The sequence below is a fragment of the Ptychodera flava genome, chromosome 15 (genome assembly GCF_041260155.1).
Source record: "Ptychodera flava strain L36383 chromosome 15, AS_Pfla_20210202, whole genome shotgun sequence".
NCBI classification, from domain to species: Eukaryota; Metazoa; Hemichordata; class Enteropneusta; family Ptychoderidae; genus Ptychodera; species Ptychodera flava.
Window position 1 is genome coordinate 38,100,554 of NC_091942.1, and position 15,637 is coordinate 38,116,190.

Sequence of the window (15,637 nt, forward strand, 5' to 3'; positions counted from 1 at the left end):
CACTCAATGAAATTTTCTGATACATTTCTGTAGAGATAACAGTGTCAGTCGCGCCCGTATCAATAAGGAAACTGCCCTGCACACCACCCACTATGGCATTAACATGAATACTGGCCACGCCTCGGCTGAAACATGCAGTGTACAGTTCCCTGTTATTCCCTTTATCATTCTTTCTCTGTGACTTCACTTGGGGTCCAGAACAATCGGCTGAGGGTTGACCCTGCCCCACTCAGCCTTTCTTCGTTTCCCGCTTCCTTGGGTTTCAGTGGGCAGTCCCTCTTTAAATGGCCAGGTTTATTACACAGCCAGCACAACCGCCCTCTAGAGGGCGCTATACTCCGAGTCTGCCCAGACTGTTTTGCAATATCTGCGTTGTGGCTTTTTACCTCTACGTCCAGCTCCACAAGCTTATTTGTGATCATGTCAACCTTTTTTGCTATAGCATCTACTACAGACTCAAGTGACTGGGGTAATGCTGTGTCACTCATTTCAACACCCTTCACCTGTTTACCAATTCTTTTCCCATTGTCAGAAGTAGAACTTGTCTCAAGCAACTGAAAATTTTCCTCCCACACTGCAGCTTGTATTATGTCATCAAGTGTGGCAGTTGGGGACCTACCAACTTCATTAACACGTCTACGCATTGCTGTGTCGGTTAGTGCATTGAAAAATCCATCAATGCACAGGCGTTCAAAGATACGACCCTTTGCCTCTGGGTAGCCTAATGTTACCATTTCCCTGATATCCTGACCTAGCCCACTTAGGGACCCCCTGGTCTAAGTACCCTTTGCTTTAATTTCAGGCGGTATGTGTCCTCCTGTCCTCTTATACCAAATCGCCGCTCTAACAGTTGGCATAACAATGCATATGTCAAAGTTTTCCTGTCAACCGATGTTAGTAACCTTTGGGCTGGTCCACACAGCATGGCTTGCAGATATTTCAATTTTTCATTATCCGCCCAATCATTTATCTCTGCATAAATTTCAAAGTGTGCAAGATAATCATGCCATGCAAGTGAACCGTCGTACTTATCCGGCTTAAGAATATGCCCACGCTTACCTATAAAAGAATTACCTAACGTCGCTGGGCTAGCAGGGCCACTCAATGCCGTCGAGAACCTATTTTGGCACGTTGAGGGCGCTGTCCGCAAACCCTCCAGGTCCTCCATCTCACCCTGGGGCGAGTTCACCAAATTACCGATTTTCGTAGGACGCTCTTCCGTTGAAAATAATCTCTTTGGAATTGCTCCGCCAAACTCATTGGGTACTGAAGCTACACCAGCGGTTGTATCTTTCTTGCTCGAACTCCATAAAGACTCGTACAATTTTGCCTTCCTAATAGCAGCTTCTTTCTGTAATTTCTCCTGTTCCAGTGCACGACGCAATGCCTCTACCTCATAAGTTTCCCCGTTACTAGCATTAGACTGAACGTTGACAGTGTCAGCGACTGGCATTAATTCTTTGTTTGTTTGCACTGACTCAATCTTCATGTCGTCACCGTTTTTATCCTTTTCTTTAAAACTGACAATTCCACTATCATCGGCCACAACCGTTCCATCCTCGCCTTCTAGTTTTGACGCCATACCAACACACAATGCACAGTTGATTCACAATGTCAGTCCGTACCGGAGAACGCACTATTCCTCCCTCCTGAACCAAACACCTGGAAACCCTATCTTAACCAAGACAACGACAAAAATCCCTAACAGACTATTGTTGTTTTCCGTTCTCGCCTATAATAATTGCTACCGTGCGAAGCGGGTAGATGAATCCACCCACACAAGGAGTGTGCCCCCAGGCCTAACACAGTTTGTGCAACGGGCGTGAACAAAACAACAACAACGTCTCCCTGTATGCAAATTGACACGTTTTGGCGCCAACTGCACGTACTCACCTATGCTAACGAAGGTTACTTACACGACAAAGCACGGAACATGCGTTCAACATCAACGAGTAGACTATCCCAACCGCTGTGCCACCAATGTGGTAGATTTCTTCAGCGTGTCTAAGTTTCGGAAATGCGGTTATCCCGGTAGCGCTGTCCAAAGTTCTCACCGTACACGCAAAGGGGTCTATCAACCCCTAACTGACGCCGTCGTTCGGATCTCTTGAAATAGTCTCCCTACGATGATCAACGCTCACTGCTTCCAACCTTGGTTGCAGTCGTCTCGTTCACTGAGATAGATCGTAAGACGCAGTGTAACAACAAACACAGGTTTATTAGGTCTCGTTTCCCTCGAAAGTAGTACAAATCACGCCTCATCCACGAGCAGCTGCTTTTTCCACTCGTGCATAGTCTGTTCTGCCGTCTTGACTCCCGCCCCTACTAAAGCATGTTGGGAGGGAGACATACATGTGACAAAATATCAACCAATGAGTGCCTCGCCTAGTTTGAGTGTGTAGTCTACAATACAGTCCTATGAGTTCAGTTCAATGAATCTCTGTATGCAGAGATTTCCATGACAATATATATATATATATATATATATATATATATATATATATATATATATATATATACGCTTCAGCATTTCTGTTTACTTTGATATATATATATATATATATATAAGTTGTGTGTTTACATATATGTATATACATGTATACATTAAAGCATACATACTACTTTGATATATATATATATATATATATTATATATATATATACATGTATACATTAAAGCATACATACTACTTTGATATATATATATATATATATATATATATATATATATATAAGTTTGTGTGTTTACATATATGTATATACGTGTATATATTACAGCATACATACTACTAATATACAAGTGTCTCTTTCTATAAATAAGACATTTGCCATGCAGCTGCAGTTTTATTGATAACGTCTACCATCAATTGCATCTTTGCAAGGTTATGCCTTTTATTTATTGTACAATAATAAATATGAAATTTTTCATGCGATCCTTGTGTTTCAAATCCATCAAAGCTTTTTCCAGGTTCCCTTTTCACGGTTTACTGTCAAACAACAGCTATAGCCATGATTGGAAAGTTAGCATTTCTTGTTACAGCAGAGACCATCAGTGTATACGAATCTGAAGCTGTATACGAAGGAATGTTATTGTGGTTGAATCAAACTGAAATATCCAACCCATCCATGCTAAGTCACAGATTCGAACATCTCAGTTTGGAGAAACATAATATGTCATGTTGCGTTTAAAGGGACATAAGCTGTAACTTGTGGCCATTTTTCAGTATTCTGTTTCTGTATATTACCGTGTCTGACCCTGATTCGTTTGTCATGCTGAAATTTCGAGTATTCTTTTTGTCAACACAGCTTGTATGTGTGTAGTGATCATTGTTTATTGTTTACAAATGAATCCTAGTGCAGACTTGAATACAATTTTCAACAATAACTATGGAGATTATACTCATATAAGTTGTGTTGATACGCTAAATACTTGGTATTAAATTACCGTTTAGGGATTCAATGCGGAAAGTGTAGGGAAACCACAAAACAAAAGTTCTGAAAAAATAGCCAAAAGATACAGCCTATGGAGCTAAATTAACGTGAATTGATGATTTTTAGAAATGTGGCAATTTACTTGAGTAGAATGACTTTCGCCTGGAGAATCACCACCTACACTGACTGCACCTCGATCTCGACTGGTACAGCGCCCTCTTTCACAAAGCGTCCTGTAGCCAGAGTTCGAAGGTTAATAAACAGACTGTCACAGTATTCGTGCACATGAAGCCATACACAGGGCTAAGTTGTGATCCAGCCTTTCAGGCGTACAGAACAATGTATGACCCGACCTCCACAGATGTGCTTGTCAAATACTGCATGGCGCTGTTTGTACAAGTACTGCGTTCCTACAAAGACCAGCACATGATTTCTCTGACATTGAGCTTGATCATCACCCCGTATTGTTCGCGAGAAAAGAACAGAACAGGTTTTCCACAAATATACGCAAGTGATTAGGAGGTTGGTGTGTAAGATAAAGAGTTGAGGTATGTGAAAACGTAATTGCGCCACTGTGACTGTCAAAATAGAAAGCTAGGTATAACCAAATCTTGTTACTTTCAAGAGGTCAACTGATAGGTCAAGATGCCATCTGTTTAAAGGAGTAAGGAGTGAGTGAACGGGAAACTCGAAATTTATGCTTCTTTGCAGTCTAAATAATTAATAAATTTGAATGCAGGCTATACAGTAGCACCATTAGTTTACTGATCAACATGTTCACAGTGGTTTCACTTGCTTCGGGAGCTCTGAGAGGCCCCTAGGGAAATCCCAGAGTTTTCGATAACAAATGTATGGCCTTATTTTCTTCGGGTGCGCTATAGACTGTTAACAGCTTTATGTCAGCATGTTGGTCACTTTTGTCAAATCAAGATTTCTTTTTACCATTGGCAGGCTCAGTAGCAACAGAATCAGTCAACGAAACCAAAGGGAAGTTTTTACTTTACAACGATAGCTGATCATGGGTTGTGGAAGTGCAAACCATAGATCTCAATCTGCAAGTGATGGAAACTGCTCTGACAGACAGACTACAAACAGTGAAAGAAAACAACATGGTCGTTTCAGCCATCATCGTCTTCAACTAATGATAATTGGTTTGGAGGAGTTTTTCAGCCGAAGTCGCCAATACTCTGACATTATAGACAGACAGACTGTAAAGTCAATTGGCGTTACGTTCATAGCTCTTCTCATCGCAATAGTTCTCTCTGTGATTGGAGTGTTTCTCCTCATATACGTATCTAATAACGACCCTAGCCGTAAATGGGAAAATATCGCGATTGTTAGTACAGGGGGTGCTGTAACTTTTATCAGCCTTTTATGTTTTTGCTATGGTTGTTTTAAATACCATGACATTCACAAGCAAATGCAACGAAAGGAAAGCGAAGAGCACACTGAAGAGACTGCAGAGGGTGCTGCCTATGAGTTATCATTGATGCAAAATCAGGAATCGATCATAGAAGAGGTAGATACGCATCATGCTGCAGCTGCATCCGATGTTCAATGGAGTTCAGAAATGTAAGTGGGTCTATACTTTGTCGAATGGGTGTCAGTCGTGAAAATTTATGCACCCATACCGTTTATCCAGTGTTAAAAACAGTCCACCTGATGTCCGTTCAAGCTCAGAAAATCTAAGTGCTTTCCTTTTGCATATGTTTCATTGGAGGTTGTTGCTGACACAATATACGAACACTGTGGGCATACGAAAGCAAAATGAAATTGAACATATTTCAAGCAACACAAAATAGTACAATTGAAAGGGGATAGACCATAGACAGTACAGAAACTTTTCTACTGTCTGTATGGATAGACAAAATATCTAGTGCTATTGTCTAAGTAAAGCAATAGATTGTGCGAAGATGCTCTGAAAAACTTCGCTTATGTGCACGATTACCACATCAAGGACGAAACTTTTGTGGTGTACCAAGTCAATAGTGCATAGCTTTCAGTTCCATTGTTTATGTTTTATCTCTGATTTCTTTCTGCTACAGCGTCAGCACGGATGAAATGAAACCCGCTGAGTCGGCAGAAGACTCACCTCCGGCATATTACGATGTCATGGGTGCTACACCATAATTATTTCGTGAATTTATGGTGACTTAACATTTTAAGAAACGTATTGAATAATAGCTTAGGAATTGCCCCTGACTTGATATTGCGCATTGAAACAAACAGAAAGTACAACATCGTTGGATGAATATATCGCTGTGTCTGAGCTGTCAGGGTCAAAGAGTATATTTCACTGTCAATGCCCGACTGAAGTAAACGTCATACTTTGTGTGGTTAAAAGCCTCAGTCTTCTGGATGCTATTTTGTTTTCAAAACAACAGTTTGTTGCCATTTCACGTGCCTCTTCGTTTGTTTGTTGTGTGCTACTTTTTCGGCACAACTTTTTTACATCCTAGAAAATTGTATTGACCCGCATACACGCACATCAATGCCAATCGTTCAGCTCTCTTTACACGAGATTCAAATCAACTTTAACACAAGATGTGAATGTGTTCGACATGCAAATATCTGCTGTTAAAGTGGCCTGAAACGTTCAACTCAGCAGAAACGTTGTCTATCCAGTGGACATACAGAGTTGTAGTCGCCTGTCTCCTCGATCCTCGTATAGATTAAACAGACGGTTGTAGACAAAGTTTCTGTGCAGAAGGGACGCTGTTTCAGTCTCGGGCTTCTATTCCTCATCGTTGATCGTTTGAACAGTGGTTTCAAGGATCATGAACATTGCTATTTGACAAGGTTTTCGTCGTCGCTGGATGGGAATTGGACCAAATCATGCGCATTTCCATGTATTGAAGGTAAATACTGCCAACTAATAAAACTTTGGCGTGGATCTTTGATCATGACGATTTACATCCTGGAGTTTTATCGATCAAAGTACCCGGAATGCTGTCAGTGATTCAAGAGGGAAGGGCAGTCACTGTATGAACCGTTTTCTCATCCCAGTCTGCGTCAGCCGCTGCACGAACTTGTTGCTGTCAGATTTCATTATATCATATCAAGTGAGTTTGTTCGTTGTCGAATTCAACCTTTTTTATCCGTCTGTACATGTAATTTAGGTCAGCTATGTGACTGTCAAGTGAAAGTTTCCTCGAGATTATTAATTTGATATTGTCAACGTTTTCATTACACAGAAAGAATATCATTTACGTTTATTATTAAATTTTGTATTAAAGTTGATGTATTCATACACATATAGTTAACACGTACGTTTGCACTCGTGAGGTTTTGCACATTTTCTGCATAAAATAAACGTGGTATTTTGAGCAACTGTTTCGAAATAACAAGAATATGCTCTTTAGAAACATACAACGCAACGTATCAAATTGTCCATTCACATTTGTGAAACCAGTCGGTATACAGATGCGCCAAATACGACAAGACCTGGCCAGAGCAGTAACATGGACACGAACCTGTAGCCACACCATTATAAAAGTACAGGTGCATTTGAACAATATACATTCAACTGTTTGCTATCTGCCTGACACCGGTCTATAAGTTATAACATGCTGTGGTCATAAAGACAAATTTAAATGCAATTTATGTCCTCTTAAAATGTTTATTGATAGTATAAATACATAATCGTTCTAATACATTCAAATTATTCTCTCGTTATTGCAATGCCGTTAAAATTCATGAACGCATCGGGCATTATGCATGTCATACACGGGCTGTTCCGCTATTCAGTGTGGAATTGTAAGGAATTGATCACAACGCAACCTTACGTTCTTGCTTTTGATGCCGACCATGTATGTATTCGCAGTCTATCCATGCATTTAAATTCAAGAATGAAGAACTTATCTGTTTAGTGTGTCTTGTTTTTTTGATGCAAGTAAGAAAGACGGTCAGTATAGATCTGAGAAGCACTGAGCGATACGGAACTATGATGCACAAATTTGCAGCATTTGCATAATTAAATTAAATTCTATTTATACTTTTGAGCTCTGTTGTTACTGTCTTTGTTTCTCTGTTGTGCTTTATGTTAGTCCTTTTTGTCTTTTGCTGGAACTATAATTGGGCGAAAGCCCGTTGTTCCCAGTCAGTAAATAAACAAATAAATAAATAAATAAATAAATAAATAATTTAAGTAACTATTCCATTTTATCAGTTTACCTCGATTACATGTTGTATCTTACAAATCGTAAACACAAATCCCAGCTCTGAACTCTTTCGTAACAACAGAACAGGAAGATGACACCATACTCAGAATCAAAGTCAAGGGCAGATATGTGAAGAAACAGGAGGTCATAAAGCGACAGTCACTGCATAGAAGTAACGAGATTAGGGCCTTGACCTCATTAGCGTTGCCTTTGCTGATTTTAATGTTTCTAGATGTCCTTGCATTACAATTACTGACATGGGTGAGGGGACCAGCTGTCTGATCCCCACAAACATCGATTTCTTGGAGTATTTCTCTTCCTATAGTTGCAATCTCCGACCTTTAGCTCTCTACATGTGATCAAGGGCATTATCGGCCATTCTATCTGACCTTTGGGTTGAAATATAATGAAAAAGCCTTTTGTTGGTGTCGACAATGAAAACAAGTAGGAAATGCAGTCTATACACTACAACAAAGAAACGACCTAATAATGCACACGTCGCTTTTCTGGCGTATACCTTATTCATAGGTAAATATTTTGATGTCGTAGTCATGGATTGTCAATATTACCCACTTACATATATTAGACGTAGAAGAGAGATGTGACATGTCATTAAAATTATGGAAGCCATGTTCTGATTACGCTACGTTCTAACGCGGTTAGTCACTGCATATCACCCTTGTGTGAACGTAAACACTGTAAACAGAGACAGTGTATATCAGTGCCTACTGGTAACCTGGCTCTTGGGGTAGAACAGGTGACTGCGTAACCAGGGGTATTGGCTGATCCGACTTGGCTGGAGAGTGTCAACGGAAACCAGTGTCTGTGGATGTTTCGTCGCAGAGTGCTTTCTCCTCGTCGAATTCTCGCATACAGTTCATTCAGGTAGGCATTGCAGAGTGTTCTTTCCTATGTGTACATTTAAACATTTCCAATTTCATCAATGCATTTGTATGTTCGATGTGTATAATGCACAAAGCCGACATTTATGTCGCGTTGATATGGGACACGCTGACCGAACACCTGTTGATACATTCGAACGCAAAGCAGAATCTGTTTAGAGAAAGTGATTGTTTTACACTCATTTTACCGTACAGTAGTTAGTAAATGTCATTTGTCTACGTTCATGAACTGTTCAACTGATACTGTCAAGGTCACTGAGGTCATGAAAGAACGACGACTTTCACAGTGGATAGTTGATACACAAAATCGCTATGCCACACGACAATACGTTCCCAAGATGCAATGACGTGATAGCACTATGTAAGCTTATATGAAGTTCACTTAAAAGTAACCCAGAAATTCAACCCGATTTCCTTCGAGATAATTCAGGGTGGTGGACGATGAAGTTCATGTCAGACGCTGACCAGGGAAAGTGGGTTACAATATGTTCGTATCGATGGATTACTTGATATTATAGTAAGGACACTGACGAAATCAAGAAACCAGTCTGTTGTCGGTAATACGGTGGTCGGTCTATTGATAATGCCGTTAAATTTGAGAAACTAATATGTCGACTATATACATACACAAGTTTTTTAACAACTCAAAGTTGCATGATTGTAGTCGATGGTATTATATAATTCATTTGACATGGTGTAAACCTAGAGAAATATTTCGGAATAAGGAGTTGTTTTGTACTCTTTCACCACATGTCATTCCATTACCAAAGTAAAGTAGGACGGAACATTACTCAATACCAGTAGGTTGGGGAGCCTCAAGTTGGCAGCATGCAGTCCGTCCAAAGTTTGACTCTCACCGCTGTACCATTTCCTTTTCTCCCCTGATCTACCGGTAGGATGTGTTGCTTGACGAATCATTGTTAAATATGTATCTTTGACGAAATTTGACTTCTCAAAGAATTAAAAATCAAATCATTTGGTGCCTTTGATTTGCTTCAGAAAGGGATAACAAATTAGCTAAAAGCAAGAACGGGATTTTAGGAGAAATAAGAATCATTTCTTTAGAGAGTTTGATGAGAGAGCTAAACAGAGGCAGAATTTAGTAAACATAAGGCAATACATCAAAATAAAACTACGAATTCTCTAACCAGCTCTGTGTTCCATCTTTTTAGTGTAAAAGTACCAGGACAATCAACATGGATTTGTGACCTGATACAGTCTGTTTCCTACTTTTGCTAGAGCAGGAAAATTTGTCAACCTGTCATCGAGGAAAAATCGCCGGCCAGCTATTTGCGCAACAGGATTCACGACTAGATTTTCTCCCGGCACGTTAAACATTTATTGAAACATTTTCAAAGACTAGTTGCCATAAGGCCAAGAAACTTATCCTCGCCGCGTCAATTCAGACTCGCCGCGTCAACCTTTTTTTCCGCTCATGAGAAAATAAAAAAAAATAATAAACACAAAAATACGCGACGATAGTGCATAACACAGTGCTGTATTGAACAGAACGGTAAACAAAATAACTGACACTAACAATATAACATTCCATTCAGAACTGCACATCTATATGTCACTGTTATATTAAGCTGTCAAAACTCTGCATTGCTGCACTAAAAGTGAACCCGCAGAACTGTTGCTATACAAAAATACTATAGGCAACAGTGCAGTGCATTTATCTCTGTGTGCATTCCTATGTTGTTTTCATGTTATTTCCGCGTTCTTGTTGATTGAAGAATAAACAAAATTGAGAGTAAAAAAATAACGCGTCACCGCATCATTTTTGAAATATGTCTAGGATGAGAAACAAACTTCATTTTTCTTGACCTAACTTGTATTTTTGACACTACAAATAATCTCTGTGAAATTTCAATCTATGAACTGTCCAAAGGACACAAATTTTCAGCCAACGTAATCAGACTCTATACTATACTCACATTCTTCATCAACGTATCTTCATTATAGAAATCAATATTCGACTGGCTCTAAAATGACAGAAAAATGTAAAAGTTATTGACGTTTACCTTTTTCTCAATTTTCAGCACAACTTCTGTAAGGCTTGAGACATACTCTTATAAGGATGGGGGCTGGAGAGAGGGGGAGGCGTGGCGGTCGTTCACGTACTCGTGGACGACGAATCGGCGGTTTAAATCGACGCCGTGGTATTGGAACCATTGGTCGTCGTCGTCGTGGTGGCGGGGGCAAAATCATCTATTCTGGACCCGGAGGAAGTGCCATTGCTCTAGCAATTATTTTCATAGTTTTAGGAATATTCCTGCTTGTTCCTGGTTGTGTTCTCCTTAGCTCAGGACTCAGCAATACTTGGAGTGGTTCAGGAATGCTGGTGCCTGGAATCGCTCTCCTTTCAATGTCTGGAGTTTTGCTAATCACAGGAATTACAATATTCATTGTGAAAAGAGGATGTGGTGGATGTAATAACAGTGTTGGCTCCAGTGAATCGGAAACTACTACTGTAGTTCCTGCTACCGAGTCGAGCGTTCCTGCCGCAACAGCAAGTACAACCCAAACCAGCGCCAATGGAGCAAATGGGCAAAACGACGAGCGACCGAAACACATTCACATCAATCTGCAGTATACACAATTGCCAGGTCAGCCAATGCCAGGTCAGCCAATGCCAGGTCAGCCAATGCCTCCCCCTGGTCAGTTTTATCCAGTACCTCCAGGAACAGGACATATGCCTCCTCCAGATGCCTATGGTAGTATGTATCCATCTGCGCAGTATGGAGTTGCCCCTCAACCGGTGTTCACTCCACAAAATGCAAATGACATGGCATATCCACCACCTCTCCAACCTCAGAATCCGTAAGTTTCAAAATATATTGTTCAGGCGCTACTTCGTAATCCATTGTTTATCACTTTATCTTGTACCAAATACCAAGTGATAACGTCTAAGCTGTACAGTGAAAGGGTCATCGCTATGGAAACTACTACTATTTCATTGAGTTGAAATGTAATTGTGCTGATTGTTTCCTGTAAATTCTACAGTATCGTGATCCCTCTTGAATCAGGGCCAATATCTGTCTCCCTCGGTATGACTGTGATAATCACATATCGTCCCTTTATTCATACCGTACGTGTGTATGCAATGACTTTACATTTCAAACTGCCATTAAACGACTTTTATTTCTGACAACGAGTTTTCACTATTCTCATTAATTACTCAGATCCGAAACAAATACCCCGGGTCACATGACAGTCACGGGAATGCCGTCTCACATGATTACTATCAACCAACCACCGGACAACTCATCGACTGCGTCAACTGCTCCTCCGCCAACATATGATGATGCTACGAGGCATAATTCTAACCTTGTTTAGGCGTGGCCAATTAGAAGTGTACAGTGATCTCCGATCGAGATTTACAAAAACTGTTGTATATACATTCTCCTACTGTTTCCGTCCAATGACGTCACAGTATTTACATATGTCTGTGATAGATATAACATTGATATTTTTTACTTTTTTACATTCCAAAAACGTTTTCATCCTTTCATTTTCTTATATTACTTGTGGCAAGCATCTACTTAATTTCGCTCTTTCTGTACAGCTACTTAAGGTAGCGTTGCTTAACCAACACTCTTCTTTTGAAAGCAAGATTTCTGATCAAAGATGACAAGAAAACCCCTCATACTAAAATACTTCAAAATGTACAGAAGCTGATTTTTAGTTTGTGGCAATAGTTTACTCCAATTGCGAAGGGTACATATTTGAGAAAAAAGCTTATGTTTGGTATTAATATAAAAATTAATTTACGTCAGAAACCCTACACTACTTTATTAAATTTAATATGGCATCTGAAACTAAACTTCATGAAGACAAAAACTACAATTTTGTTTTACGTTATCTATTTTCATTCTTAAATGGCAAGGAATGAAAAACTGTTATACCTTAAAATAGAGGTCAGAAGCAAAACTGGAATGAGTCTTATTCCAAATGTAAGGATGTTGTCATCAAACAAAATCATCGTTTTTTGTATCGTCCTTGAAGAATGAAATTTGGAAATTTTAAAAAAATTGACACAGCCAAAAGGGAGTTCCCTTCTTTTGAAATGCTGAAAACAGAAGAAAGAAAGCCAGAGAGACGGGTGATTTGCATACATTTACATTTCTTTCTGAACGAACTTTTCTGACTGCTTGTCATGATAATTAAAGGTGATTGTAAGCTTACCAATATTTTAATCCTGGGTCAACATATTATTAAAAATTTAATTAATCTGTGCAAAAGAGAATATAAGACTGTGTTTTGCGTAGCGCCCCCTGCATTTCTCTTTTCGATAAAAAGACCCTGCTCAAAAGTTCAGTGGATAGAAATGTATTTAGATTAGCTATATTTGGAACAATAAATTTGGAGCAATCAATGGCCTTCGGACTTTTATTCAATATCCTGACCTACCATTAAGTCCAGCCATCAAAGCTTACCAGCAGGGGTATTTGGATTCGTTAATAAGCAACTTTGCTCTGTACTACAAGTGACCGCCAAATCAGCGAAAAATGACCGCATGGTTGCTTGCTTTCACCGATATTTTCAGTTTAATGTTCATATGCTAAGATCACAATGGAGACTTGCTTATATGTGGTTATCGAAAGCTGTGTCCGTTTTTGTCGAAAATTGTTTCTTTGGGGCCAATATTCAGATCAAACAGTCATGTGTTTTTAAACATGTTCAGTTTGATTAGAATACGAAACTTATCCTGTTTGTCTCAACATGTATGACAGAAGGTCAAAGTTATAGTGTTAGCGTGGACAGTGCTTCAACTTGCCGGTCTGATCTGATCGGCAGTAAACATTATTATCGGAAGTTATTGAAATAAATTTCATGTCAGTTCCTTTGATCTTTTTATGTCCCTTGTCGATAACCCTACAAAGAGTCGTGATATAAAGTATTACAGTGATCACTTCATTCCCTGCAAAAACTATATCAGACGGACCTTTCGACCAACAAAAAGCTACAATTCTGAGTTTCCATGGATATTATATCTGTTCGTTGTTCTATAAACATTTATTTCTATAATTTACAGAATAAAAAAAAATAAACACGCGAGTTTTCCGTAGGGTGTATTTACCCATCAGTAAATATCAGATAGGTTTTCAAAGAAAATAATTTAAAATCAAACATTTAAATTTAAATCAAGATTTGTCTTTCCGTTGGAAATATTATGGATAAACATACTAGTTAGGAAAAAAAATTTCAACGCGACGCAAGGCATAATGTCAATTTTGTTTTTCACTTCTATATACAGTTAAGCTTACACTTCAAGAGGCAAAATTCCGGTCAAAATAATGGAAAACGAAATGTGCTTTAGCCTAAAAGTCTGCAAAGTTTGTCCATAGCCATAGTAAAATAATACCTTAACAATGCTGTAAATGATAAATCGAATTACTTTAAAAATCGGAACAGTGGAAGCAAACCCATTAATCAAGTATCGCATCGATCTAAGTCAAATCTGTATACATGGTTCTCCTTATGCGTGTTCTGGGCGCTAGCGTATACACCAGCGTGTACACAAACCCATGGACCACCGCATCGATGAGTTCTATTCGCGCTACGCACGTCATAGAGCTCTTGTTCGAGTCACTGGGCGCCGACCTTTGTGCGTGTGTTCCATTATAGAATAAGTCATTATACAGAGGTCCGTTCCTAAGTAAACAATATTCCTATGATTTTGACGATGACGTTTGAGTATGCAGTGAGAAAATACTGCTTTTCAAAAAACCGTCAACAAAATCTCCAAAAATACTTTGAACTAGTGGGACAAAAGCATCCTCGCCGAATCTGTAAAATATACTAGAAGAATTAAACAATGACTGTTGATGGTAGCTGATCGAATGTACGGTAAGTATCGTTACATTTTCAGACATAATGAGCCCCGTCCCTTGTTTTAAAGATAAATGATTTCGCATTAATATGATTTAAAGCCCACGTGACCAGCCCTTTTCTAGAAATTGTAAGTACCACCAATTTTTGCATGTAAAGTTATTGTCTAAGATATTTTGAACAGAAAATTCGGAGGGTAAGTGAAAGATATTTTGGCTTTCAATGTCTTAAGTCCCTCAATGTTTTTCCGTTTGCTTATCTCCGACAATAAGAATTTTGAGTTCATTATGAAGAGAGTTCATTTGAATATTCGTATCTGACGTTTCTCGACATTTTCCAGTCTGACGTGAAATCTAATTTAGCAGGTTGTTGATATGCACCAGCAGATTGGATGTTTTTTTTCTTTACTTGTGAGTCGTACAACTTCATTTCATTAATAAGGCAATAAAAAAGAATCATATGTCCGGATTTTAATCATCAGTACACGAATACTTCCCCATAGATACAAGTGATGTGTAAAACCATGCACAGAACAAGAAGTCAGACAATTTACATTGGACGATACGCCATTCCTCGTGCACGTGGTATATGTGGATGCCTTCTCCTTTGTCATGGAATATTCCTCTGCTCCTTAGGAATCACCATGGTGACCATCAATCAGTCATCTGACGTCATCCTTGGATCAAAATCACCATTTGCCATTGTTGGTCCTGTTTTCTTCAGTCTAGGCATAGTCTTAACGTGCTTCGGTGTCCTTGCCTGCTACAGGTCTGTCGAGCATTCATCTGTGCCGGTACAATCAAACATCTAACGCCACCGTAACTCTCGCATTATGATGAACTTGACATACGAATTGGAGCGAAGTCGCCGGCAACAGCTGCCATGACAATCGGTCGTCTCCATACAACACCTATTAGTTTTGGATCTTTGCCATAAATCAAACTGACGTGCATCGTCTTGAGACATGTATGTTGAATGTTGAAGATTAATCGTCGGAGAAGTTTGATATGGCTGTGAACTGCAATAATAATCTGTCATATTTGGTTCTGAGTTAGGAAACAACTTTAATGATTTTGTGGGTTTTTTACATGTAAAGGTGTAACTTTTAATGCCAGAGGGCAAAACTGTTCATAAAGCAAACGCAGTCAAGTCCATACCGTGTTTGCGTGTGTCCATGTGTCTCTGTGTTGGATGAAAGCAGGGATGATTGCACAGTGACATAATTGCCCGTCACGGTCACATTTCAAATAAAGTCTTATTTGAATTCACGATTTTGATATTTTGTTCACTTTTCAAGTCTTTGCTGCAG

At 39.2% G+C, this 15,637-nt stretch overlaps 1 protein-coding gene and 1 long non-coding RNA gene across 2 annotated transcripts; both read left to right on the forward strand.

The window, feature by feature from the left end:
- The first annotated feature begins 3,703 nt into the window (after nt 1-3,703).
- On the forward strand, nt 3,704-6,679 carry LOC139152113 (uncharacterized). Its single transcript, XR_011556557.1, has 3 exons — nt 3,704-3,979; nt 4,383-5,003; nt 5,477-6,679. It is a non-coding gene; the product is annotated as an uncharacterized lncRNA (long non-coding RNA).
- Nucleotides 6,680-8,121: 1,442 nt separating this feature from the next.
- Nucleotides 8,122-15,595, forward strand: LOC139152114 (uncharacterized). Its single transcript, XM_070725211.1, has 3 exons — nt 8,122-8,476; nt 10,536-11,316; nt 11,679-15,595. The coding sequence occupies exons 2-3, from the start codon at nt 10,574-10,576 to the stop codon at nt 11,830-11,832; spliced, it is 897 nt and encodes a 298-aa protein (XP_070581312.1). The 5' UTR covers nt 8,122-8,476; nt 10,536-10,573; the 3' UTR covers nt 11,833-15,595.
- The last annotated feature ends 42 nt before the right edge of the window (nt 15,596-15,637 follow it).